Below are 26,992 nucleotides of genomic sequence, written 5' to 3'. Positions count from 1 at the left end.
GTTTTAGTTTCTTTCACTAAAACTTTGAGTGATGGACCAGATTATACTGTTGTAAGTACAGAAGATATATTAACGCAAGTCATAATAACTCAGACAGACAATACACCATCAATTGATACATCTAAATTAAAAGAAGAAAGTACAACGACAGATGTAACTAAAACTTATTATGTTACTTATACATATTTCAATACAATTCAAGATGGAGATCACACTACTGTAAAATCAGATATTTCTGTATCTTCCGATATAGTAACAGAAAAATATCTAATACCAACTAAAATTGATGAAATACAGCCTACGCCTACGGTTGATAAATTACCGTTTCATTTGTATGCAACTAAAACTTATCAAACAACTTTCACTTATTTTACAACACTATTGAAGGATAATGATGGTAAAAATCCATCAATTACACAAGTTAAGTCAAGAACTAAAATTGTTCAGAATATAGTAACTGAATCATTAAACACATCGATATTTAATGCAAATTATTTATCTTCTATAAGTTCTTCTGTACAAAATGAAAAAATACCTATAACTGCCACTGCTACTTTAGATAATGGTCAACGAATAGAATTTACAGCAATGAATGATTTATTGCCTACTGAACAAAGTGAAATAAGCACAACTCATAATATTCAAACTCAAGAAACACAAAAACCAATTATTAATGAAAACATTTATAAACCAATTGAAAAAATTAAGGAAACAATCAAACCATCAAGTGTTAGTAAAATTTCACAAAAGACTGAAATCCAAAAGCCTCCAAAAAAAAGCACTCCACCAAAATCGGAACAAAAAATTCCAATAAATTCAGTTAATCCTGTTAAACCAGATAACAATGATGTTGGAGGACTAATTGATTTTGGCACAATAGGGAGTAGCTTAACAGCTCTTAAGCCGGTTATCAGTGCTGTTGCAGGTATAATTCAAAATAATTTAAAAAATGATCAAAAAACTAAGAATGTTCACGTACTGCAAAAATCAACACCAAAACCAGTAAAACAAGAAACAACAAGTCGAGCTCCAATATATATACCAGTTGGCGGGCTAGCAGATTCAGATGGATCGGAGAGCCAACAATATCCAGACACTGATCAAAGACACCCACATGTTGGACCAGCAAGACCACCTGTTGAGGCGTCTTTATTATCTGGAGGAATTCCTATTAGTCCTGGTGAAGTGATTACGACAAATAGTGATGTCATTATTGGTAAGCCTTCAGTTTTAGGTCCAAGACCTCCTTTGGAAAATTTAAAGAATGAAGAAATACCTTATGGTATGAGACCTCCAATGGAAAATTTAAAAAAAGAAGAAATACCTTATGGTATGAGACCTCCAATGGAAAATTTAAAAAAAGAAGAAATCCCTTTTGGTATGAGACCTCCACCTCCTCCTAATCCTTTACAGTTCAAAGACAAAATATCAGTTCCTAATAATATTGCAAGAGAACATATGAAACACCCTCTACCACATACTGATAGAAAAAATACTCAACCTGTTCGATATCATGAAAACAGAGTACAAGCTCAATATCAGCTAACTAATGCACCAATTAAATCAGAAGTTAATATTATACCACTTAGGAAGCCAGATCCTTGGCCAACAAAGTTCGTAACTGATGTTCAACCATTAGTTTTGACAAATCCAAATATCCAAACACAAGTTAACTATGGAAACCAACATTTAATTACATCAAATCAACCATCATTTTTAGAACAATCTGCTGTTGATCCATTGTTAGTAAATATACAACCATCTCAGGTTGCTCAGGTTGTAATTCCACATGGTAGCCAAACTGCATTAATATACAGCGACCAACCAGCAACTGGCCATGGTCCAAAAGGAGAAATTTTTAATGACCCTCAACCATATCCAGAAAATCATGTAAATCCAGGTTTCGTGGGATTAGAAATTTATGGTACATTAAATCCAACGAATAATGTTGCATCAAAAATACCAGCAAATGCAATGCACATTGATATTCCCGTTTCTCCAGCAGGTATAACTGTGGGTGATTCAGAATCACATCATGTAGTTTTATATGATAACGAAACAGGGGAAGTTAAGACAAGACCCGTTCATGTTTTGAAACCACAAAACCCAAATAATCAATATCTAACTCCCCCGACTATCTCACAAGTTAACTCATTTATAAGGCGACCCGACGCTGCATTGTCAGTTGAAGATGATTTATTACAATTTGAAGATGGTGAAGTAACTCAAGAATCTAAAAAAACACCTTTAAGGCCTGGAGAACTACCATTTGGAGTACATAGTAGTGAGTCAGATGAAGATAGAACTCCGATAATTACTGGAAAACCTATTGTTGGTAATTTTAAAGGCGAAGAACAAACTTTATCAATCGGTCAACCTGTAAGTATCAAAGAACCAACAGAGTTAAAACCGGGAAATTTTGTAGTGCCTAACGAAAATCGTCCTGATCTACAGTATAACATTCAACATTCTAACGAACAAACTGTAAATAATATAACAAAACCAAATAAACATGTAATTAATCTTCCTCCGAGAGATGATATTCAACAAGCAATGAATATGGATGAAAAATTGCCACCTTTGCCAACAATTAAACATGATAGTAATGATTTAGACAGCCAAGGAAGTACACCCCAACCTTCTATTGTGAAACCTAATCGTGACAATGAAGTTTTAGGCTTATCTCCTCCTCCAGTTATTACACATTCATTAAAATATGATAATGCCACACAAAGGCCCCAAGTATCCAGAAGACCTTATCGCCCTAAGCCAAAACCTTCAACCGCTCCTCCATACCAATTTGAAAGACCTCCGAATAGAAGACCATCAATACCACATAAAAATCAAGAAGAAATGGTCCTGAAACCGTTGTCTACTACTGCTAAAATTGAACCTGTTCAAAAATGGGAAGCTTCACTAAATTTAAGACCTGAATATAGACCATCGCATAAAGAAGAAAAACCTGAAATAATAAAAGCCGAAAGTAAAGTTTACAGCCAAGGTTCGAGTATAAAATCACAGTTACAAGAAAAAACTAAAGATAATACGGTTATATTTAGCGATCCTGTAACACATGTTATACCTACCATTATCACTCAAGATACGACTAAATGGTTTGAATATAGTCCTATTTCAAGTACAGAAAGTAAAATAGAAACAGTGCAATCCACAACAGAAACTCCAGCATTGACTTCAACTATTGGGACTATTGAAACTATAAAATCGCATACAACACCGAGTAAACCAACAAGTAAGACGACTGACTATCACAGTGTTATAAGTGTTATTGTCAAGAACGAAGAAAAGCTAGAAGATAAATCTAATGAAAACATAATTGAAAACCCAACAACGCCCAAACAAAAAACGCAAATGAGACCCCAAGTAACAATTTTACAACTTCCAGAAAGACCATCATTCATGGACGAATTTCACAAGCAATTACATCAAGGCTCATCACTTCCGACGAGATTTGTCACCCATACACAAACATTGTCAGTAACTATAACAGAAACAACAGTTTTACAAAGTGATGGTTTTGAACCTTCTACTCATACACTTGTTCTTACTAAAACCCAAACATCAACATTAGTAGACACAGTAACTGAATTTCATACATTGGTGAAACCAACGCAAGTCTTGTCTACAATTACAACTACAGTTCCAGTACCAATTCGCTCTGACCCAGTTCTTCAAGCGCCAATTGTAGAAGGAACAAAAACCAAAACAATAAAAATACCTCAAGATGAAAATGAAACATTATTGGTAGTTATGACAGATAAAAAAGGAGGAAATAACGGAATACCACCAGAAATACAAGTCCCCGACGAAACAAATGAAATAGGACCAAGTGATGTGTTATTAAGTGGCATTCTAACTCATTCTTCAGACACTGAATGTCGACCTGAATGTAAAGCATCTAAAAATGAAATATGTCAACGAGTAGAAAATATAATGCGATGCGTCTGTAGACCAGGTTTTGCAAGAATGTTTATGGACAGACCTTGTAAACGTAAGTAGTTTTTTTTAAGATTAAAATATGTGCTAATATTATAATATTTTTCATATTTATAAATTTGTATCCATAATATATGTTCTAGCTACTTATACATATACAATGAAGTTAGTATTAGATAAATTCCGTAAAGATCCCATCAAATATTCTACACAACTAGTTGATCCTAGTTCAAATCAATATCAGAAATTGGCAGAAGCCACTAAAGAAGGATTGAATCGTATGTCAATGCAGTCAGATCTAAGAGATATTTATCATGGTGTAATAGTTGGAGGTTTTGAACCAGATAAAAATAGCGACAAAGCAGTCGTTTCATATATAATACAAGTAATATTTTATTTATAATCATACTTTTTAATTGATTAATTATATTTTTAATTTTTAAAATATTTGAATTTTCAAGCTATCTGAAAATGCAGAAGACGTTAAATTATGGGAAGCAACAAAAAAATCACTCAGAGCTACAAATTATAGTTTAGGAGGAACTGATGTATTTGCCGCACGAGACCAGTTACAACAATTATCAGCAGAAGGTAAAAGTTATAAAAAATTTATACTAATTTCATAAAAACAACTTATAATATTTTATATTTAGATTTTGACGAATGTAGCGATTCAAAATTCCATGACTGTTCAGATAATGCAAAATGTTTTAATTTACATGGAACGTATACATGTAGCTGCAAAGATGGATTTTCTGACCTATCACATAACACCCAATTTCCAGGCAGAGTTTGTTCTTGTAAGTTATTTTTTTTATATATATTTTTAATTAATTTATTGACCGTTAACTATTTCATAATTTATTTATTAGCCGAACTTATTGGATGCGACTTATGCAATTATCATGGAACTTGTTATTTAAGTAATCAAGATGAAACGATTTGTGAATGTTTCCAATGGTATGCTGGTAAACATTGTCAGTTTAATCTAAAAGGTAATTTGCTTAATTACGCAATCCACTTGATTTATTAGTTAATACTATTTTATAATATTATTATATTTTCAGTTTTATTGTTGGGACTGATTGCCATTGGAGTGATGTTACTATCACTTCTTATTGCATGTTTGTTAATGGCTTGTTGTAAAAAGCAATCCAGAGAGTCTGGCATGGGTCTTTACCAACCTCAGCGTCCAGTTATAGGTTTTAGACGTTATAGAAATATGATAGCCACGACAAGAGGTGACAAAAGAGCAATGATTAGTGTCGATACAGGTAGTGAAACAAGCGTTGACCATACACCTCCTCCATATGTTAAACAAGTAAGTGTTGAATAACTTAATTTAAGACGCATTATATCATTACAACTATACATGGATAGGTTGTAAACATGCAGAGACAAACGCACGCACACGTCCACTCCCAAATGAAAGCTCCGTCTCCATCTAGTCACGGAGGCAGCACCATGCGAAGTGGATTAGAACAACGAGATAGAAGTCTTACGGTAATGATTCCGAGGGCCAAATATCGGCCAGCTCCTCAACAAGCGCCACCATCCATATTGACTATGTCAACTTTTGGACCGGAACAAAAAGCTATGTCGTATATGGACTCAAGACAAACTCCGACAAAAGTAATTTTTGAGATTTGCAATTCTTTAGTGTTTGAAATATCTCTATAATGTATGCATATTCAACGTTGTACAGGGTTCAAGATGTAGTAGTAGAAAACCTAGTGATTCAACACAGAGATCTGTTGAAATTCAACCGCCTCAACGTAAGAAACATGCTGCTCCAAGAAAACCATCAACAGGTAATAATACAATTTGTAAGATTTGGAAAACAAACATAATATTGAATATTATATTTAATACAGGTGCACTAGTGTCTGCTGGGTTCGAAGTCTCAGCTACAGTTGTAAAAACGAAAGAGCTAGACGAAGCATATGTGTGTCGTGAAGACGACAAACCAGATTTTAATACCGGCAGAACCACAGCCGCTAGGTACTTGAACTTGCAAAAATATTAACACAATGAATATTTTATTAATTATTAATTAATCACTAATTCAATGATATTTAGAACTGTGTCTGTAGCAAGATCATTCGATGAGACAACAATTCAGCCACCAACTAGATGCTATCATCCAGAAAGCCATTATGAATCGAAATCACAGTATTCTCATAAAACGAATGACGTAAGAAATATAATCATGTTACTCGTACATGCTGCATTTTATTCTATGGCCTTATGGGAGAATTATACATTTAATATAGCATAAATCTCTGCATTCAGCATATACCTATTTATTTTGTATTAAAATAATAATACGTTAACATATACAATCAAATTTGCTTAACATTATATAACTATGATGTGAAAAGTATTTAAAATCTATTTTAAATATCTACGTTTCACGGTTGTAAAAACAAATTACAGTTAGGTATGTTTGAAAATTATTTCTTCAATAAATTTTAACATTATTAGTAAGTATAGGTAGTAGACAGTAATTTATATATTTATGAAGTGGATGTCTTATTCGCGATAAGATCGATCTTACGACATATTATATAATATTTATATGTTATTAATTTCAAGTACTTACCTATCATTCAGCTTTATTCTTGCATTGGACATTTTAAATAACATAATATGTGGGTTCGCTGGAACAACAAGTGGAACATATATTTTTATATTTAATACTCGTATTAGTCGTATTATAATTATTCATCTACATACAATTAAATAAATAATAATTCATATTTCTTTTTCTTAACCATACGTCCACATGACTACACGTAGATACCTTGGTACTTCATAGTTTATACTAAAGGATTGGTGACTATTGATCAGTTATACAAATATACCTACTCATTACTCATATTAAAACTATTACACTCGGACACTCATGATTTTGATTTTTGATGTAGGTTTCAGCCGGGTCAGTCAACTAATCATTAAATTATGTTTTACTGCAGTACAACACTATTATAAATACGAATAAACAAACTCACTGATTTAAAATTGTTATTTTTTAGGAGGGTCATACGATGGTTGAACGAGACTTGGGCTCCACGTATCTAATGCCTCAGTCAAAACTATATAAGCCTGACAATAGAGTAATTAAAGATAAAATAAATAAACCTTTTTTATAATTAAAAAATAATTATTGTATTATATTGCAGGGTAGTGACACATCGAATTTCGACTCTCTGTGACGGAATTGATCAATAATTACCCGCTCATGCCATATATAATATTATTAACAGTGATGTGAATATTCCATTAAAAAGGATTCGTGTCAATTTCGAAGGATTGGTTATCTCAAGAATTTGTTAAACGCTAATTTTATACACATAGTAATATCATATATTATATATATTTAAAATAAATGTTTCAGATAATCATCTTATGTTATACCTATTATGTTGTACAGCTTCCAATACTCTGTACTTTTAATTTATTACTGTATAATGATGTTATATTATAATGTCCTAAAACAATATTAATATTAGTCTATAATATATGTTATTCTATATAATATAAATGATACACAATGCCATATAAATAGGTAATTTTGTTATTAGTTTAATTGTATATTATATTATTAAATTTTTTATGCTTAAAAATATTGATACTGAAGTTCATTTGTTATGAGATATTCTCTTTTCTTGTGATTAGGTACCTTGTTATGGATCAATCATAATGAAACGACAATACCTCTTTTTATAATTGTATTTAAAATGTTTTAATGTCTTTGGCAAAGTAATGATTAATGGTGTTTCGTTGAATTGATGACATAGTTTTTAAATTGTAGTTAAAATTAGTTCTTAAGGATACCAAGCCTTATTTGTGCCAAAAAAATATTGTCATCTTTCGAAATTACATTAACAGATTTTGTGTACTTAAATGTGTTGTTTTTATTTACCCATCATTATCAATACCTACGGTTAAACAATTAATAGCTCATAATACTATGTAGTCCATAGGTACTCAGGGTACTCTATTGATGTCAATATTTACTATTTAGAGTTGTAACATATATATATATATATATATATATAAGCTTTATAATTTGATTATGATAATCTACAATTATACTTCTTGATTATATATTACCATTTACCTACCTACATAATGTAAAGTATATTAGGAACTTAATTTTAGAAGAAAATACATTGTTTTGTGTTAATCTAAAAACAATATAAATTTCCTTTTTAAATATGCGTTATTAATCCGTACCTAGTTATATTAGGTACTCAATACGGATTATCGAATCAACTATAATATTTGTATCAATATACTCGCAGAGTAACGATTTTTAATAACAGCATTTCCCTACATTCCCACTGTTAAAAACCAATATTAGGACTAATTGGTATAATATAATTATAATAATAACATTATATTATTATGATACATATATTTAGAGGTACCGGATACAGAGTTGGTAATTAATATTTTCTCAACTATGTACCTTCATATTATATTCTAGACGGTTCTATACTTTTAGTTGTACAACACCAATAATTGTCATATAAATCTTCAAACGAACGTATTCATTATCGTTATCAAAATATCAATGTTAAGAGTGTTTAGCGCTTAGAGTAATACTATTAGGTACTACTAATATTACTCAATGGTTTAGCGGTTGCATTATTTCTACATTAGCATTTCATACTTCATAGTGATTAGTAACTCTATCATATGAATGGTCACCAAATATTAACATTGCGTTAATGCATTGTCTATCTGTCTATTTTACAATCAATTCTAATAGAATAATTCATGTTTTTCCTCAATTTTGACACTGAATTTCATTATAGGCATTAAGAATTATAATACCAATTATTTGATTGAGCCAAATTTTTTTACAAGTTGTATATTAATATTTATTTGTATTACATGTGTGTTCAATAATTCATGTATTTAGTTAATTTGCAAGCTGTTGAAAATGCATATTAAGTAAATTTCATGCTATTTCTAAATTCTATACAATACAGTTATTTTGTTACCTTTAACATTTAGCTTAGTTGTATTCAAATTTGTAGGGACCTGTGTATATACAAAATGTTATTATAGTGTTTTTGTATAAAATGAATAGGCATATTATACAGCAAGAAATATTATTACTAAAAACTAAAAAAACATACCAATACCAACTGTATCTACAACAGAACGTTGCTTACAATCGAAAATTTACTTCTTTTATCATAAACGTTGTCCTCAGAATATTCAGTGATTTATTGATGCTAATGATACAAAAATATGATTTAATTACTTAATTTTATATTTCTTATTTATTTATCTATAAACTTAACAATACCTATACAGGAGATATTTGATGACAGAAGTCATTTTGATGAATTAATGATTCCCAGTAAACGTCATATAAATTACATATTAACACAATATTATATCATTAAATTATACATATACACATGACATGCCTTATACACATATACGTATGACGACAAAGAAAAACCTTTAAGTAAAACACAAAATAATAAAAAAATATTAAAATAATTGATTGAAAAAATATACAAAACAAATAGGATTTTGAAAAAACACAAAAAAAAAGTAAATAAGGATTTACCCCTCTGAATACTCTTCCATAGACTCCCATATTACCATAATGTATTATGTATTTAACATAATAATTTTAACAAAAATATGTTCTTAACATTGGTTAAATCAATACTCATGGCTGCTATTGCGGTTGTCGTCACCAAAGCTTCCACACCTTCATCACACAGTTATGTCACCGCTGTCACAGACTATGACCAACTTAATTTTTAGTCTTACCTGGAACTAAGCAAAATAATTAAGATCTACTGTTTATGTGTAACATATTATACAAATATAAAAAATACATACAATCACAGGCTCCTTGTTCATATTTGGTGCAGTTGTATTCAGTTATAGCACTCCAAAATGTTTAAAATTTTATATTATTCGTTGTTTAGCTTATTTTATTCATCTTGCACTTGGTTTTGTGGTCACTTTAAAATTGCTACCCTAGTGTAACAGGTGCCGAATAAACCTGCATCCTCGAGTAGTAGTTGAAAGTATATTTAATCCGTCAATTCTGATCTATTAAATAAATAAATAAATGAAAACGATAAATTACAATTAACCTAAAAATAATAACATGGAAAAATATAATTAAATCCATTGACTTCAAGTCGATTATTAAGTCACATGTACTACTCACTTCAATCGTTTGACGCCTTGACGGTAAATTAATTAAGTCACTAATCCAGAATAATCACCTGTACTAATTTCGAATGTTTGGCGGTAAATTACATAAGAATACTAATAAAAATATAAAAAAAACTTATACTTCTGATCAAGACTATTATATAGTCACTTGTTCTTCTTATTAAGCCGCGCAATGCGAATGCATATTTGCATTAATTCATAATTGGCTTGGCAAATTGGAATACACTTTCGAGTTACAGACGGTAGTGACGGTACGCCGACGGTTACGGATTTTCATGTTTATGCATATTACGTATTGATGGATAGTACCAATACCGCTCTAAGAATTAAGATTATTAATGACATGTGCGATAATATTTGGTAGCACTGTTATGATGTTATGATGTGTTGCAGAGTGGAGGGCGAAAAGCGTCGTGGTCTGTCTTAAGACATGGAGATGATGGAGTATTGAGTAATACATTGAGCATAACACTTCACAGTCTACACTAATCACTATTACACTACCGTCACTACCTATATAGTTACTAGTTAGTACTGTACTAGTACTACTGAGCATGACAAAACATTTATTCAATATATTTTGTCATGCCACTGAGTACTGTTAGTACTTAGTAGTTACTCCATGGTCTGGGTCCGGTACTCCAATACTCGCGACTCCGGTGTGGAGTTCTTGGGCATTCCTAGTTTCCTACTAGTTACAAGTCTACTACAGTACTTACTATCTATTCTATAATCAATGGTAATTGGTAGGTAGGTAAGGTACCTTACGCTTACGGCTTACTTCAAAGTTCATGATACAAATCAGCGATTCATGATCCCCCATATACCTTTTTAGTTTTTTCGTTATTCACGCGGTTCTGTACAAAATTAATTAGTATTACGTTGCTATGTAATTAAACTATGACATAACTGAAATTTGCAGTTTAGCGACCACGCGATTTTCAATTTTTTTTATTTCAAACAAGTATTTCAATGCTGGTGCAAAAATGAATTTGCGCAAATCATTATTTTAGTTATATGTATATCCTTCAAAGTTTGCGATTTTATGTTTTTACGCATATAAAAAAAAAAAAATACACATGTTAGTTCTTACACGATAAAGTAAGGTACATATAACATACTATATAAGTTCCTACACGGTAAAAAGATACATAATAATTCATAATTAAAAAAAAAAATACTGCTTTCTATATAATAATATAATTTATAAGTTATCAAACTAGTATAGTAATATCAGTTATATTAGTTTATATTATATAAAATGTAATATTTATAATATATATACATATAATTTACCATTGAAATATATAAAAATGAAATGTATTATGATATTTTTATTTTTTTTTAGATAGTATCATCAGTTTGATAACTTATATAATAATACATATATTTTTTTACATATGTACCTGTCTTCTGCCGTGTAGAACTAACATACGAACCTTTTTTTTCGTGTAAGAACTTACGGGTGAGTAGGCGAGTGGGCGATCACCCCCTGGGTTGTTAGGATCTTGGACCTTACAGGTGCTCATGGCCCATGGGCCGCAATTTATTTATAAATACCTAAATTATACAATTTGCAACACTAAGACTTGGTTTGCTAAGTTTGCTTAATGCGTCTTTAGGACAATAGGATATAATATATTTGTATGCGTAAATAACATTAAAATATTAGTTTATGAGTCACATAATTATGCGAAAATACCTAATTATTAGTTTGATAAAATATCATAAACACTCGTTGAAATACATGTTTCAAAATAAAAAAATTGAAAAATTGTATGGTAGCTAAACTGTAATTGTTCAATTGTTCGGAGATAGTAAGTTGGTTAAGTTAATGAATATTGAGCAAGATATTTTGGACAATGTAGATTTTTCAGTTATTCTTAAACATGTAAAAGTATTTCAAATTTAATAAAAAAAATGCTCACTTTAATAATGATACTTGAAGATTGTTCTATATAAATGTAATTTATGCATACAAATATAATGACTATATTTTTTCTATATTATTTACGTTGAAAAATTGGTCATAATCCATTTATTGTAGAAATGATTTATCGTCTCTTTATAAGATTCAATACACGTAAGTCGTATATCCATCCTATTTAGTACTTTACACAACAAAGGCGAAATACACTCGAGCCTTACTACATTGCAAATTTGTAAATCTGACTTACTATTTTTTATTTTTTTTATTTTGCTCTAATTAAAATCAACTACTAATATTTTAGGTATATACTATATGGTGTAATCACTGTATAATCGCAATAAGGTAGGTACTATTTAGTGGTAATCAGTCAAAAAGTCCGTTTTAAAAATAGTCGGACAAAAAGTCCGAATACATTTTTAATGTCGGACAAGGGACAAAAAGTCTGAAAATTGTATTTTATATAATTAATACCTATTTATATTAAAAATTTAAAGATGTTTGTACCTAGACATTATAATATATTAGGTATACATATTAAATTATTATATTTATTTCTATTTTCTTATTTTCATTCTTAATTTTATAATTTTTTACAACATAGGTATTAGAACAACAATATCAAAATGTATTTGTAACTAAATACATTTTAACAAACAATAAATTTTATTTTATTTATAAACATATCAATCTAAACTAAAACTAAAAAAAAATAGTATATCATAACTATAATAAAAATATATAAATTTGTCATTATTATAGGTACTTACCTAACTATACTACTATAGTGGATTAGGTACCGTTATATTTTTGTTAGTTTTACATAAATATAACAATATGTGTACAGCATTTTTAAATTTTTTAAATAAATATTAATTAGGTATAAAAAATATTTTGTATTTTCGGACTTTTGTCCGACTATAAAAATTGAATTCGGACTTTTTGTTCAACTTCTTTTAAAACGGACGTTTTGTCTATGGACCTTTTGTCCCCGGACTTTTCGTCCGCGATTCTTAATATACTTATTTGATAAACTACCTATCCGAAAAACTAGGTATTCATAGAGACTAGTAATTGGTATAAATGGGTTTTGGCCGCTTACCTCCCAGTCCGCCACTGAAAAAAATACCTATATCCAAGCCTTGTATTATAATGCGTCATGCGGAATTGTGTGTCGCAAATCTACCGTTATCGTTTCGAATAAAAATTAATCTACAATATTATCTAATATTAATAATAAACACTCAGGTAAAATGTATAAAAAAAAAAAATAATAATAATTTGAAACCACGATGTAAAGAACAGAGAAGATATCTTCTCTACATCGTGCTTGAAACAATACTGTTGAAACAAATAATTTGTTACGACTGATTGTGAAACCACTTAAATAAGTAAAAATCGACTCCTCACGAACAGGTCCAGTGGCGCAATCGGTTAGCGCACGGTACTTATAAGACAGTTGTTCGTGAGCGATGCCGGGGTTGTGAGTTCGAGCCTCACCTGGACCATACTTTTTTGCACTTTTTTCAAAATCGTTTCTTCAAAACAAAACCGTTTCTTCTCCCCACCACAACATTAATAATAAATACTATTTATTTATTAATGAATATTACGTCATTATATGTCTTGTACATTTCAAAAACAAAATAGTTTATCTATTTAAAATGTTATTACAATAAATTACTCAACTCATATATTATTATTCACTTCCATTACATGGAAAATATTTTACTCTCAGAACCTAAAAATGCAAAAATTAATAAAACTTAGAATTATTTTAGAGTGTGAAAGTCTTCTAATTTTATACGATCTATAGAATTCAGCATACGACATTTTGATGTACTCGATGCAATAAAAACAAGACATATTTTTAGCTAATTATTTTACAATGATTATTGCTCATATCGATAAGACCCATACAATAAAATGTAAAATATATTATGTTCTAAATGTATTGCACTAATATATTTAGAAGTAAACTTTTTTTCTGCTATAGTTTTTAACTAAATAAATTATTAAATATGTATAACACTGTACTTCACTAGTTTTCAAATCTTGTATAGATCATTTATGAAAAATATTAACCTTTTTATTATAAACAATTAACTATGTAATAACTAGGAAAGACTATTAATCAAGTTTGTCATTAAATAATTAATTTATCGATGCATAACATACTTGTTGATGTGTAATTATTTGACAAAAGTATTTTATTTTTTTATAAAAAGGGAATTATTATGATTGTTGAATCTTCTGAATTTTAAAATTACTCAGTAATGCATATTTATTTTTTTATAGACTTCAATTTATTTATCCATATACACAAGTATAATATTATATATTTAAAATAATCATAATAGTAATCATACATACACAGAAGTATAATTTACACTTTGTGATACAGTTTAAGTAACAGTTCATATTTTATTTATTATTAAACAATACCGGTTGGTTTAATATTAGGTGGACTGCTTGGGGGATTATTTAAGCTTGACATTGTCTCTCTTACCTGGAAATTATAAAATATATTATTACTGTTATTTTATACAATTTAATTATATTGTTTATAAACATCATGTTAAAATTACTAAAGTCATCAAAAATTATAACATGACATAATAGACATTAATAATTATTAAAATATTTAAGAGCATGCCAAACTCACATGTGCTGTCTTCACCTTATAAGTGTACAATATTATTTATGTTCTTAAAATTTGAAGAATAATTTTAATATTCGATTTGTTATTTTATTATTAAATTTAAATAAATGTCAATAAAAACTATACTGAGGTTAGAAATTCAGGAAATATTTTTGTGAGAAAATTGAATAATCCATTGTTTTCATTTAACTATTTAAAAAAAAATAGGTACATATAAAATTCCTAATTTGACATTAATGGCAAAATTTTGATTGATATAATAATACAATAAGTTATACATTATTTTGATACAATAAAACTTGGGGTTATAGAAAGTTGAAAATAAAAGTTTTTATATTTTATAAATGTTCTTACTTTTCCAATGTTTTGAAAAATAAAACTACTGGCCATTGAAGAAATGCCCAGGTTTTCTTGATTTCCTCCTTTGCACTTTATATAACCATACAAATTTGCAATGTTCAAGGTCAACGCAATACAGACTAATAACTATAGAAAAAGTAGAAACAAAATTAAACCAATATCGATTACAATGGACTCATACAATAAACCAATGCATTCTAATTACCATCCATTTAAAATTGATACTAAAAAATGATGTGATGAAGAATAAAATCCACATTCCAGTAATATACCATAGTCCAGCCCAAAATATTCTATATTCACTAGAGTTAACTCGATGCTGCACAGATCCCTGTTAACAAAGGGAACTAATAATATTGCTGATTAAACGCATATAAAAACTATATCTAAATGAAAACGCTTGTGTAGTAGAGGATAGATTAAGTTACGAGATAACAAAAATTTTTAACGACAAAAATATCATAAAGTTGTCTTAATATAAAGCAAAGTCTTATATCATAATAATATAACACATTGTTTTCCATACTTCATAAATAAACAATCTTGGGTTAAGATTAGACTAGTCCAATGAAAAATCTTTTATTTAAATTCAGAATCCTTAGATAATAAATATAATAAGTAAATGGTCTAATTTTAAACCAAGCCAAACATAAAAGAAATCCATTGTTCATTTAAACACTTATTTATGATAATATGTCTCTTATGACATACAAAATGATAATAAATAACATTGGTTAGAAGGAACCAACAATTTCTCACCTTTCTTGATTCATAAACCCAATGTGAAACACCATCATCATCTACGTAATTCCACCATCTCAATCCAACCATAATACGACCTAAATATCAAAAACAATTATTACAGTTTGTAGGTATAACATTTAAACAATAAATAGTTATAAATGTACGTTATAATATACAATTTTATTATACAGAATGTAACAGATACAACTGACTTTTAGAATAACTTTTGTTCTAATTAATATTTTCAATTTTTTTTTTATATATAATTTAGTGACCCAGCGTTGCATGTATAATTTAATTTTCTTTATATTTATTTTTTACTACTGAAAATAAAAAAATTAAAATTTGATTTAAATTTTGTTGGATAAATTTAAAATAACCAATTTGTGAATCTGATTAAAAAAATAATTTTGATGGTAAAAAGATTTATCTAAGTCAAGCAGTTTATTTTTTAGAATTTTTTTAAAATATCAATATTTTTTGATTAAATTAATTTGAAATATAATAACTTTTTTAAAAATATGATTTTTGAGAATTTGCTGACATGAGTACATTTCTTAAATTATTTACTCATCATATTATTTAATATTAACAATTTTTGTTATATGTTTAAGTAGCATAATTTTTTGTTGGTCAAGTCTATCTGTTATATCCTATATACAATAATATAAAGCCATGTAAATAACTAACCTGTAATGTTTTTTACAATCCAGAAGTCCATAGACAATAATAAAATTATTAGAACAAATAATGTGATAAAGCTTTCAGTAAATAATCTTCCAATCAAATAGATGACAACAGCAGAAAATCTGAAGAACAAGTGGAAAAATGTTACATATGGATGCCTGGAATAAATAAATAAATTTGTAATTTTTCAAGTATTGAATTATTACACACAATATAAATAATATTTTTAATGAAACAATAAAATATTAATATTATTTTGTTAGTGTATAGAAAAATAAAAAATGCTTAGGTACCTATAAAGTTTCAAATAATATTAAATAATTTAAGTATTTTAAGTGTATGGAGTTTTTTTTTATTCAATTTACCAAGCATTTATTTAAGCTGATTCCCAAAGGATGTTGAAAACCATAGTTCTATTACCAGATGTATATCAGTATTTCAACTCCTTCAAAAATCACATAATATACAGTATATTGGTAGTGAATTCAAATTCAACTTACGGTAATTTTGTAGAATTTGCCGTGTTCTCCTCTCCGAAAGGAATAGTATCGTCGCTGAGAGGATCCTATGGTTAACAAAACAAATAAAAATTACCATCAAGTAGACAAATAAGAAAACTTAGATTAATAATGATATTGACTTACCATTTATTTTAGCAGCAGACAAGAGATTACGTTTATATTGATGAATGCCACTGAATTGTGTACCGGCTTTGGGGCTACATAATTTTCAAACGATGTGATACTTCATATTTACATTTGTAATTATAAAATTATAACACGTATACTTTTGAATGGTCTAAAACTCTGGACAGAGTTAAAATAATTAGCACTTCGACTAATTCTACTAAAGAATGGAGAATATCGTATGCGCGTAAAGTATTCGTAATATTACCTATGACAAGTGACGATTTAGGATCACTATAAGAATCCACGAATTTGTGTTTGTGAATAATTATGATACGACTACAATTTTTTTTGTTGAGATAACCATTAAAAATGATAAGAAAATTGATAATAGACTGCTTATTATCAATTTTCTTATCATTTATTATGGTTATTGTAAGGCACTATAAAGGTAATATATACTATTATAGCCTTCGACTATAAAAACATTTATAAACTATAGGTAGTATTAATTTAATATATATATATCTGTGTTATTGCAAAAGAAAAATTTATAACAGTATCACAGAATAGATGAAATAATTAAAAAAATTAATGAATTAATTGTCCACCAGTTAATGAAAATTCAAACTTTGTACTCTTTTAAAAATCAATTTTTGATACTATATTTGGTGCCCAATTGTTGATAAGAAAAAGTACTTACTTAATACTTAGTAGTTTCTTCAATTAAATTATAATTCTCTATTTCGAGTTCCTCATAGTTTAAGACAAGAGGTATTTTTTTACCCTAAATTTATAGGAGTATAGCTATTTGAAGTTGATCGTTTTTTGTAATTTTTGAACTTTTTTTAACTCCGAGGCCTACTTAAGGTGTTTTATACAAGACACAAGTCGAGGGATATTTTCGATATTTTTGTTCGAGCGCAGCGCAGCAAGCGAGTGGCAACGTGGGCATCACTGCTCGACAGTTCTAATTTTCAAACTTAAAATGACTAAATCCCGCAGGTTAAAACGGGTTAAAAATGTTAAAAATACGTATTTACAAAAAAATTATGAAAAGCGTGGTAAATTATTATTATAGCGTATTGGGTATACGTAAAAAACGCAAAATTGCTAACTTCCAAAGGCCACTTCAAAACTAAGTCCCAGCGACAAATTTTGATTGCTTCATCGTTCTTAACTCACTGAATTTCATAAGTATCAATAACAAAAAATTTAATTGGCAAGTGAGCACTTAACTGCATTTTTTCCGAATTTATTTTCAAATTCGCCGAGAAATAATTCAAGCTATGCCTTTGTCCATAAATTTATTTTAATGATAGGTCTTGATCATTGAGTTTATAATATTATTTTAATCAAAGCATATTGCATATAGTAACAATAATTTAATGACAATATCATGAAACACGAATCATTAAAAGTTTTTATGCAAAAATGATTCAAGCTACATGTGTTGCTCACGGAATTCACCGTGTAGTCGAAAAAATTCGCAGACAATATAATGAGGTAGATAACCATAACTTAATATCAAATATTCAAATGTAAAAATTGTAATTAAAAAAGCCCCTTCTAGATTTTAATTACATATTTAAAACTGAAGCACCTGGAATTAAATTGTCATCAAAACCCATATGGTAACTTGCAAACATTTTGAAACGATTTTTCGTAATTGACGTAATTTCGTATTATATACTTATTAATCGAAAATAATGCCGTGAGTTGTGAGTATTCAAAAGGCAAAATTATTATATCACAACCGAACTGTAAAAGTAACATGGCCTATATCAAATCCAATTTTGAAGTATTAAGGTAGCTATTAAACAACTACACAATAAATAAGTTCCGTTAATAGATTTGTTAAAAGTTATAGAGAATATTAAATTGAAAATTATTCGAATTATATAATTTACATGGACCATATGGAATTGCAGGTCAAAAAAACTTGATAACGTATTAATAAAAACCAGGGTTAAAGTAGTTTAAAACAAATATCTAAAATTATAATTTATCATCGGAGCCCGAAGGAGAGTAGTTCAATAGAAAAAGATCTAACCTTTAATGATCTAGTATTTTTCAAGTATGCTACCATTACTTTCGTCGACATGGAATGTTCATTTTCGGCATATAAGTGTATTCTAGCGATCTAGCCGATAATAGAAGAGTCTTCCAGATCGAAAACATCTTATAAAGTTATAGTTCAATGCAATCACAAAGGTAAACATTTTAATAACAACAACAAATTTTAGTAAATATTTACCTATATTATAATAAGTATATAAATGTATATTTTTTTTTTAAAACATTCAAAACCCAATTTTAAAAGATTTTATTTTTATTTTTTTAAATTTATTGAATAATTATATTTAAATTAAAAATTATTTTTATATTTATTGAAAATAAACCCTTTTTATTAATGATTTTTTTCATTTTTAGTGCTTATTTTTAAGTTTACCGGATCATATTATATAAGCGCATATTATTGTAGCACTTTTAAATGCTATAAATCCTGAAGCCTGATTATGATAGTATAGGTAAACAAGTACACTTTATGCAGAGCTGAGCCAAGTTTAGACTTTGGTAAATAGTATAAACTCATGTTTAAAATAAGATCAGTACTGGGCTGCTGAGTTGTGAGCATAAGCGTGGTTCACTATACATCGTAGGCTTACAGATACTTGACTAAGGGGAATAACAAACAGGTGTTCTCTGATGAAAACTGATAGCCACTCGGTACTGATCTCATTTGAACAGACTATAGTTTATTAATCTTGTTGATACAAATATTGAATAACCTTAATTTTTTAGTATACAATCTAATAGGTATAACTGGTTACTATAATACGTGGAAATTAAAAGATAAAAGTCACACTTAACCAAGGAACAAATATTATGTATTGCATATTATACAATATGGTTAAAATTTTGTTTATATCCCATCGAACAAATAAAATGTAATTTAAATAAATATACATTTCCACTTTACCTACCAATTTAAAAACAAAATAAAAATAATTTAAAAACTAAACAATTTGTATACAAATAATTTATATTACAGTTAGCATAAAATTATTTCATACATGTTAACAACTAATAGAGCTCATTACAAAAATTGTATTTTTGTTTGACCTCTATTCAGTCTTATATTACAATGTAAAAATATTAGTTTTTAATACTATTAAATTTTACTGTACTTATGGTCATTTTCAATTTTGTTTTGAACATTTTTGTCAATATTTTGAACAGAATTTTTCTTCAAAGTATGTATATGGGAAGGTTAAAATGATTTTGAAGAAAATTATAAGCTTTGGGTCCCAGATGATAAATGGTATATGCAAATTGTGTTATTTCTTTAAGATATCGTTGGCCATTCGGCGATTTATATTTGTTTATCAAATAATTTTTAACCAACATATACATTGTTGGAGGTAAATACATTTCACACAATTTGAGACAGTTATTTTCAGTTTTTGTTTCTTCTAATTGCTTTGTCAATTCAATAACAGTTTTTTCTAATCGCTTTTTTAAATTAATTTCTTCAGACAGTTTCTTCCTAAGTTTACGTTTTCGTGGAGATCCGGCTGATAAAGAAGCTGGAGTTTGAAGACTTACTGAATTAAGTCCAATACGAGTTGGCTTATCAAACAGAGGTTGGCTAATATACATATCTGCAACAATTTTTTTATTCAAATAGTTGTATAAACATTTTTAATTCCAATTAGTTATATTTAATTATTACACTTAATTTGACTTAAGAATACACCAGTTTGAGCATACACGAATGACCAGCGAGTATTGCCTGAACTCTAAATTTACAGTTCAGAGATGATTGTTATTTTTCGCTATTATAATTGGTTTATGACCATAGACTGTTGCTATGGTGATAGCAACACCACAGATTGTGACAGTTAAGTGAAAAAGATGAATTATTAGTGAGAGAGTAGAGACAATGCCACCAAACTGGAAATGTTGGCAGTATGCACAAAATACAACATGTTTTTGTCTATTGCCTGGTGTACTCTAAAGTTGAACAGAATATTTAATATTTGTAGTAAAATAAATTATAAGTGGCATATACTATGTTTTGAACAAGACGGCGTAGCATCAATTGGGATAGCTGGTGGGATTTTGTTGTCATCTACTGTAATAATTTTATAAATATTTTTAGATGTAACTGGTTTTATTACTGGTATTTTATCTAAGAACACAGGATTCACAATCAATATTACACAATAAATAATTATACATAATTAATAAATAAATTATAAGTGGCATATACCATGTTTTGAACAATACGGCGTAGCATCAATTGGGATAGCTGGTGGGATTTTGTTGTCATCTACTGTAATAATTTTATTAATATTTTTAGATGTAACTGGTTTTATTACTGGTAATTTTTCTAAAAACACGAAATTCACAATAAATATTAAATAATAAATAATTATGTAGTCATAAAATAAATCTTTCAAACTAACTTTTAAATAATGTTGGTACTGCATTGGATAAGAGTCCTTTCTTTTGAAAATCGAACATTCGGTCTTCAAAGTGTAATGAACACAATTTATATCTTCTACTCAGATTATGAACGGCTACTTTTGGTAAATATTTTGAATCGTAGTTCTCAACCCAAATAGCACATCTATAAATAATTACAAATATTGTTAAAATTAATAATCTGTAGATATTAAGTAGATTTCAAGTAAATTCCTTGGGTTATTAATTAAATATACAATATTTAATCAATGGATCTGTTAACTGAATAAACATTTATGGCAATAATTGATCTACTTATTTTGTAAATAATTATAAATAGATATGGTTTTGGTTCATTTTAGGTGGTAATCGGTCAAAAAGTTCATTTTAAAAAAAGTGGGACTAAAAGTCCAAAAATACAAAATATTTTATATAATTAATATTTATTTAAAAAAGTTAAAAATGTTTATAGACATTATATATTATTACTAGCTGTCCCTGTGCACTTTGTCGCCCGTATAAAAAAATTATAGTCCGTTTTGGCGACTATCATTTGTACCGTTTGGGCGAGTGAAATTATTTTTACCTATATGCGAGGTAAAAACAGTTGAATAATCCTCACCCAAACGGTATTTTTAGTTGAATAAATCCTCGCCTAAACGGTATATATTTATTCGCACAAACATATTTCTTATTTTCATTTATAATTATATAATTTATTACAACATATTAGAACAACAATATCAAAATGTATTTGTAACTAAATACATTTTAACAAACAATAAATTTTATTTTATTTATAAATACGTCAATCTAAACAAAACTAAAAAAAAAAAAATAGTATATATTTATAATTATACTAAAACAATATAAGTTTGTCATTATTATAGGTACCTAACTATATTACTATAGTGGATTTCCGACTTTCCGTTAAATTTTTGTTAGTTATATGAAAACATAATAATAATATGTGTGTACAGCATTTTTAAATTTTTAAAATAAATATTAATTAGGTATATAAAATATTTTGTATTTTCGAACTTTTTGTCTGACTATAAAAAATGAATCCGGACTTTTTGTTCAACTTTTTTTAAAAAGCGGACTTTTTGTCTATGAACTTTTCGTCCGCGATTGATTTTAGGTGAATTTAGGCAATTAATTAATTATAAAATATTTTACCATTCTACAATTCCTAAATACATTATAAAATTAATACAGTTTATTAAACTGTGTCGATTAAATAATTCTTAATAATTTATTAGTTATAATTAACTATTAAGAAAATAATAAACAACTTAATAAATTGATAAATTCTCATCGAAAAAATTAAGGGACTACAACTTAACTTATACTATAAATAATTTGATTTAGAATGATAATATTGTGTAAACATGTGATATTGTGGTCATGTTCTAATTAATTTATAATATTTAAAAATCATATAAAGATAATTAGGTTAATTGTTTTCGCCTTGTCCATGTGCTTTATACAATTTAATGCACTGCCCTGTTAAGTGATTGCCTGTATGTTGTAGTATGAGAATATCTTTTATAAACTGTTACAAAAGTTTTAGATAAAAGTAAATAACAATAATATAAAATTGATTACAATTAAAAGTAGCATAGTTAATATGTATTTCATACAAATCCATACTTTGGTAACCAAAATCTTGTGCAATAAGCATGATGCATTTCTCATAAGAGATTCGTATATTTTGAAATAATATACAAAAATAAGTATACGTTTAAAATTAAATCAAACATTCATTATAATGACGACCTATGCAATTCAATAATAAATCCAACTGGCTCTACTAATTAATAAATTTAATGTTATAGTTTATCAGAAAACTTTACTCTAGAATAGTGTGCCTCCTTCTGTTTCAGTCATTGATTTAAAATAATTGAGAAGTCAATGATACTATTAAAATGTTGTTTATTAGTTTAATTTAAGTACGCACGACCATGTGATAGCATGTCGCATGAAGGTGCTTTGGACTCAACGTCTTTGGTACATTGGTCAACGTTATTTCTTATATTTGGCAGCTCGTTTTTCGCCCCTCCAGATTTATACTTTGCTATGCAGTGGTTTCATCAGATTTCACTTATTTCGAAAAATAATTTTTATGTTGATAATATAATATATATGAATTTTAAAATCCTATTCCTCAAGTTATATACACGTTATTGATTCATTATAATGAACAATGATAACTATAATAAATTTCCTACCGTACAAATATGGTCTGAAGTGTTTCTAAATTCTAATTCTAATTTGGTGATAGAATAATTGCTTTCACTTTTATTCAATGTTCATAACGTGTAAGAAATTGGTAAATTATTACCTATCTTTCCTTGTAATATTATTCCTTTCCTTCAGTCTCATTTGTAGTTAAAATGAAATTCTAGGTAAACTTTGGACATTTCAGTATTGGTTCAGAACATAAGTTCTTTTTTCTTAATTTAACAAATTAAAACCTATTAAAATTATTTTAGCTAAATTTTATTATTTATTCTTACATGAGTACATGGCTTATTATCGAACTTATTATATACCTTTATCATCTTATTTCAGAATATAGTTTTTTATTCTGGTGGTTAATAATATTGTCATTATATTATGGTGGTGCAAAATCATTTTGCTTAAAATTCCATCACTATAATTTAATTTAAATTATTAAATTGTATATTATTTATTCGTTAAAAATTATTATAACTTCCATAATCTTTATTTTCATTATTTCTGTTATATCTAGCATATAGTCTTTCTAAGTTAAATTCTGTTCAGATTTTTCTGTTTTACTTCCTATAGAGATTTCTTTATTTGATAAGTACCTATTTTATAACAAATTAAATTTTTAATTTGAATTTACGTTTAAGATTAAATCAGGCACGTATACAGGGGGAGGGGGTTTGAGGGTCCACCCCTCCCACCAAAATATTTTCGATTAATGAGGAAAAAATTGTTTTGTTATGTTGTGGCACAATTTGTATTGCTAAATTTTGTAACCCCTCTCCTTCCCCCCGAATTTTTGCCGGGACTAATGATTTAACAAAGATATCTATACATCAAATAACAACTGAAGAAATTATCAAAAAGCCTGTGTGAAATCCAAGAAAAGTATACCTTCTTTTATGAACAAATATAAAAAAAATTGTATACCTAACCCTCGCGGCTCTGAAAGCTAAAATTCTTGTCATCCAACCTCTAAAAGAAATGCTAAATACGCGACTGTTCTTCGTTGACAGTTGCCTCCTTGAGAATATCGACTGTGCCAGTTGTCATAATTCGACAATCCATTACAATAGTGACGACAATGATGCGACATTATTACACTATGATTTTTGAACGTTAGTTTTTACTGACTATGTATACACAAACATTAAAATTTAAGTTCCTATATACATACATGATAAACGATAGGCATGAACTAAGATTAATCTAAGTTCATGCCGATAGGTATATCCATAGAATACAGATAATGTCATGCTTATAGCTTATAGCTTACATTAAACTTAACTAAAGAACATGTCATATTATCTATGAATATTAACGACTGCCGCATTGTTATGTTTAAAGATAATAATTACCGCCAATGAAATAGATAATAGTGTGCCATAGACATATTATATAAACAATATATGTCTATGGAGTGTGCAGAGTGCGGACAGCGCCGTAAAAAAGATCAAACACGTTTACCGATTTCCTATAACTTAAGAACAAAATATTTCGTTTTATACATTAATAGCTGACTCAGCAAACGTTGTTTTGCCTATAAAAATTGTTTATATCTTACAGTTGACCAAACAAATGTTTTTTTAGTAACACATCGGTAATTACGTGTTTATCAAATTTCAGCAAATTCAAGCATAAAAAAATTCCATCGAAAAAAGTACTCAGTTTTTACTCAAATTTCTGAATTTTTCAAACTATTTTTCCAATTTTTTTTCTGTGGAAACACTAAAAACATTATTCAAACTTACAAAAATGTAATAAAAAAATAGCCCATTCAGTCCATCCGTTTTCAAATTATGCTCTTATCAAGAACATTTCATTTATATATTATACATATAAAAATGGTTATTTTTGCAGTTAAAATATTCTCATCATTTTGTAAAATGTAAAGGTTCACTTGAAAGTCCACACTAAGACAACAAATTTACGATAAAATAAGCGATACGTTCATTTATACCAGAAAAATGTAAACCAAAATGAATAATCTTTAACTTTTTAGACTTGGACATTAATCTTGTGGACATTCAGGCCTTAGTTTGGTGGTGGCAATAATGGCATTAGAGATAAAAATATAGCCACTGGATAGTCTGCGTTTACTTCCAATATATTGTTATTTGTTATCTATTAAAGTGTACCGAAAATAATTAATATATTATTGTATACAAATAAACATATAGATAGGACACCACCGTATACCATAATGGTTATATTTGCGGTTGTAACATGCGGGTACGATTTTAAAGTGCATAAAGAAAAACATTTTGATATTTTAAATTCAAATTTATTATTATTAATTTTAACATTATTTATCTTTTTGTTATTATTGTAAATATAGTTAATATTTTTTATATTATATTTTAAAGTTATTATCTTGTATTATTCTAGTTTAATCTTGAAAATCCAAAAGATAAATAATGTTTATGAACCTAATATTATCAGTAGTGAAGATAGAACCTTAATTGCGTTAAAACACTGGCAAGTAATACGCTCTTTGAAAACCTAACTTAAATTAAAAGCAATGCATTTCCTAACATCCCAACATCTTTGTGTAATATAATATTATTTATGACTTTACCTTACTGGATTTTTAGGAAAACTGAAAAACGATAGTTGACCTTCTCCACCAGTTTCCATAAATATGTTTTTACAAAAACTAAGTGCACATTTAGAGCCAGTGCTGTGATAAATTATGTCTTCTGTCATAGTACCATCTAAAAAAAAAAAGGTAGGTAAAACTTAAAGAAAGCGCGTTTTGAATTTCAAAAAAATCGAACATTACAATATAGCCAAATAAGTAGCTTTTTTATCATATCTATTTTGGTGCATACTTAGTATAATAGATTTGATAGCGACCAGATCGAAACCATTAAAAACAGTGTGACCAACCGACGACGCATAAGTAAATAAACAGGAATTCCTCATCGTTAGGGTACTTGCCGTAAATTCAAAATATCGACATCAATATAAAATATGTGATGATAATTATAATACAAAATGTCAATATATAACATAATGGGTAATACAGAACAACGGAACGTAGAAAAGACTTTTCGGTAATCGCTAATCTCGTGTCAATGTGTCATATAAGCACGAATGATATATTTTCTA

General features: G+C 28.1%; 3 protein-coding genes, 1 long non-coding RNA gene and 1 other non-coding gene across 9 annotated transcripts in view; 2 read left to right on the top strand and 3 right to left on the bottom strand.

The window, feature by feature from the left end:
- The window catches only part of LOC113553081 (mucin-17), a 76,594-nt gene extending 68,733 nt beyond the window's left edge, over window positions 1-7,861 (top strand). Inside the window, exons 6-17 of one of the 2 annotated variants that reach the window (XM_026956227.1) lie at window positions 8-4,009; window positions 4,098-4,339; window positions 4,416-4,545; window positions 4,608-4,754; window positions 4,827-4,949; window positions 5,022-5,275; window positions 5,350-5,586; window positions 5,660-5,765; window positions 5,829-5,955; window positions 6,034-6,148; window positions 6,990-7,070; window positions 7,137-7,861. In XM_026956227.1, the coding sequence (XP_026812028.1) occupies window positions 8-4,009; window positions 4,098-4,339; window positions 4,416-4,545; window positions 4,608-4,754; window positions 4,827-4,949; window positions 5,022-5,275; window positions 5,350-5,586; window positions 5,660-5,765; window positions 5,829-5,955; window positions 6,034-6,148; window positions 6,990-7,070; window positions 7,137-7,169 (5,597 nt within the window). In that variant the 3' untranslated portion in view covers window positions 7,170-7,861. Of the gene's footprint in view, window positions 1-7; window positions 4,010-4,097; window positions 4,340-4,415; window positions 4,546-4,607; window positions 4,755-4,826; window positions 4,950-5,021; window positions 5,276-5,334; window positions 5,587-5,659; window positions 5,766-5,828; window positions 5,956-6,033; window positions 6,149-6,989; window positions 7,071-7,136 lie in introns of both variants that reach the window. The other variant, XM_026956225.1, reaches the window with a different exon arrangement.
- Window positions 7,862-9,426: 1,565 nt separating this feature from the next.
- On the bottom strand, window positions 9,427-13,342 carry LOC113554470. Of its 2 annotated transcripts, none has more exons than XR_003405268.1 (3): window positions 13,203-13,342; window positions 9,829-10,044; window positions 9,427-9,762 (listed from the first exon to the last, which is right to left on the bottom strand). It is a non-coding gene; the product is annotated as an uncharacterized LOC113554470 (long non-coding RNA). The 2 variants fall into 2 exon arrangements; XR_003405267.1 differs by lacking the exon at window positions 13,203-13,342 and adding an exon at window positions 10,166-10,574.
- A 173-nt stretch (window positions 13,343-13,515) lies between these two features.
- Trnai-uau lies at window positions 13,516-13,608 on the top strand. The gene is given in 2 exon segments: window positions 13,516-13,553; window positions 13,573-13,608. It is a non-coding gene; the product is annotated as a tRNA-Ile (tRNA).
- A 775-nt stretch (window positions 13,609-14,383) lies between these two features.
- On the bottom strand, window positions 14,384-17,517 carry LOC113553441 (uncharacterized Golgi apparatus membrane protein-like protein CG5021). 2 transcript variants are annotated; one of them, XM_026956771.1, is made up of 7 exons: window positions 17,198-17,517; window positions 17,054-17,118; window positions 16,557-16,711; window positions 15,882-15,961; window positions 15,328-15,453; window positions 15,117-15,248; window positions 14,384-14,609 (listed from the first exon to the last, which is right to left on the bottom strand). In XM_026956771.1, the coding sequence occupies exons 1-7, from the start codon at window positions 17,198-17,200 to the stop codon at window positions 14,535-14,537; spliced, it is 636 nt and encodes a 211-aa protein (XP_026812572.1). In that variant the 5' UTR covers window positions 17,201-17,517; the 3' UTR covers window positions 14,384-14,534. The 2 variants fall into 2 exon arrangements, with proteins under 2 accessions (XP_026812572.1, XP_026812573.1); XM_026956772.1 differs by having other exon boundaries at window positions 15,328-15,441.
- Window positions 17,518-20,311: 2,794 nt separating this feature from the next.
- On the bottom strand, window positions 20,312-26,646 carry LOC113553979. 2 transcript variants are annotated; one of them, XM_026957594.1, is made up of 5 exons: window positions 26,460-26,645; window positions 21,652-21,815; window positions 21,456-21,575; window positions 21,255-21,374; window positions 20,312-20,844 (listed from the first exon to the last, which is right to left on the bottom strand). In XM_026957594.1, exons 1-5 carry the CDS (start codon window positions 26,585-26,587, stop codon window positions 20,432-20,434), a joined length of 945 nt encoding a protein of 314 aa, XP_026813395.1. In that variant the 5' UTR covers window positions 26,588-26,645; the 3' UTR covers window positions 20,312-20,431. The 2 variants fall into 2 exon arrangements, with proteins under 2 accessions (XP_026813395.1, XP_026813396.1); XM_026957595.1 differs by lacking the exon at window positions 21,255-21,374 and having other exon boundaries at window positions 26,460-26,646.
- Between the last annotated feature and the right edge of the window lie 346 nt (window positions 26,647-26,992).

Source organism: Rhopalosiphum maidis, chromosome 2 (assembly GCF_003676215.2).
Source record: "Rhopalosiphum maidis isolate BTI-1 chromosome 2, ASM367621v3, whole genome shotgun sequence".
Lineage (NCBI taxonomy): Eukaryota > Metazoa > Arthropoda > Insecta > Hemiptera > Aphididae > Rhopalosiphum > Rhopalosiphum maidis.
This window is presented reverse-complemented; position numbering and strand designations above follow the sequence as displayed.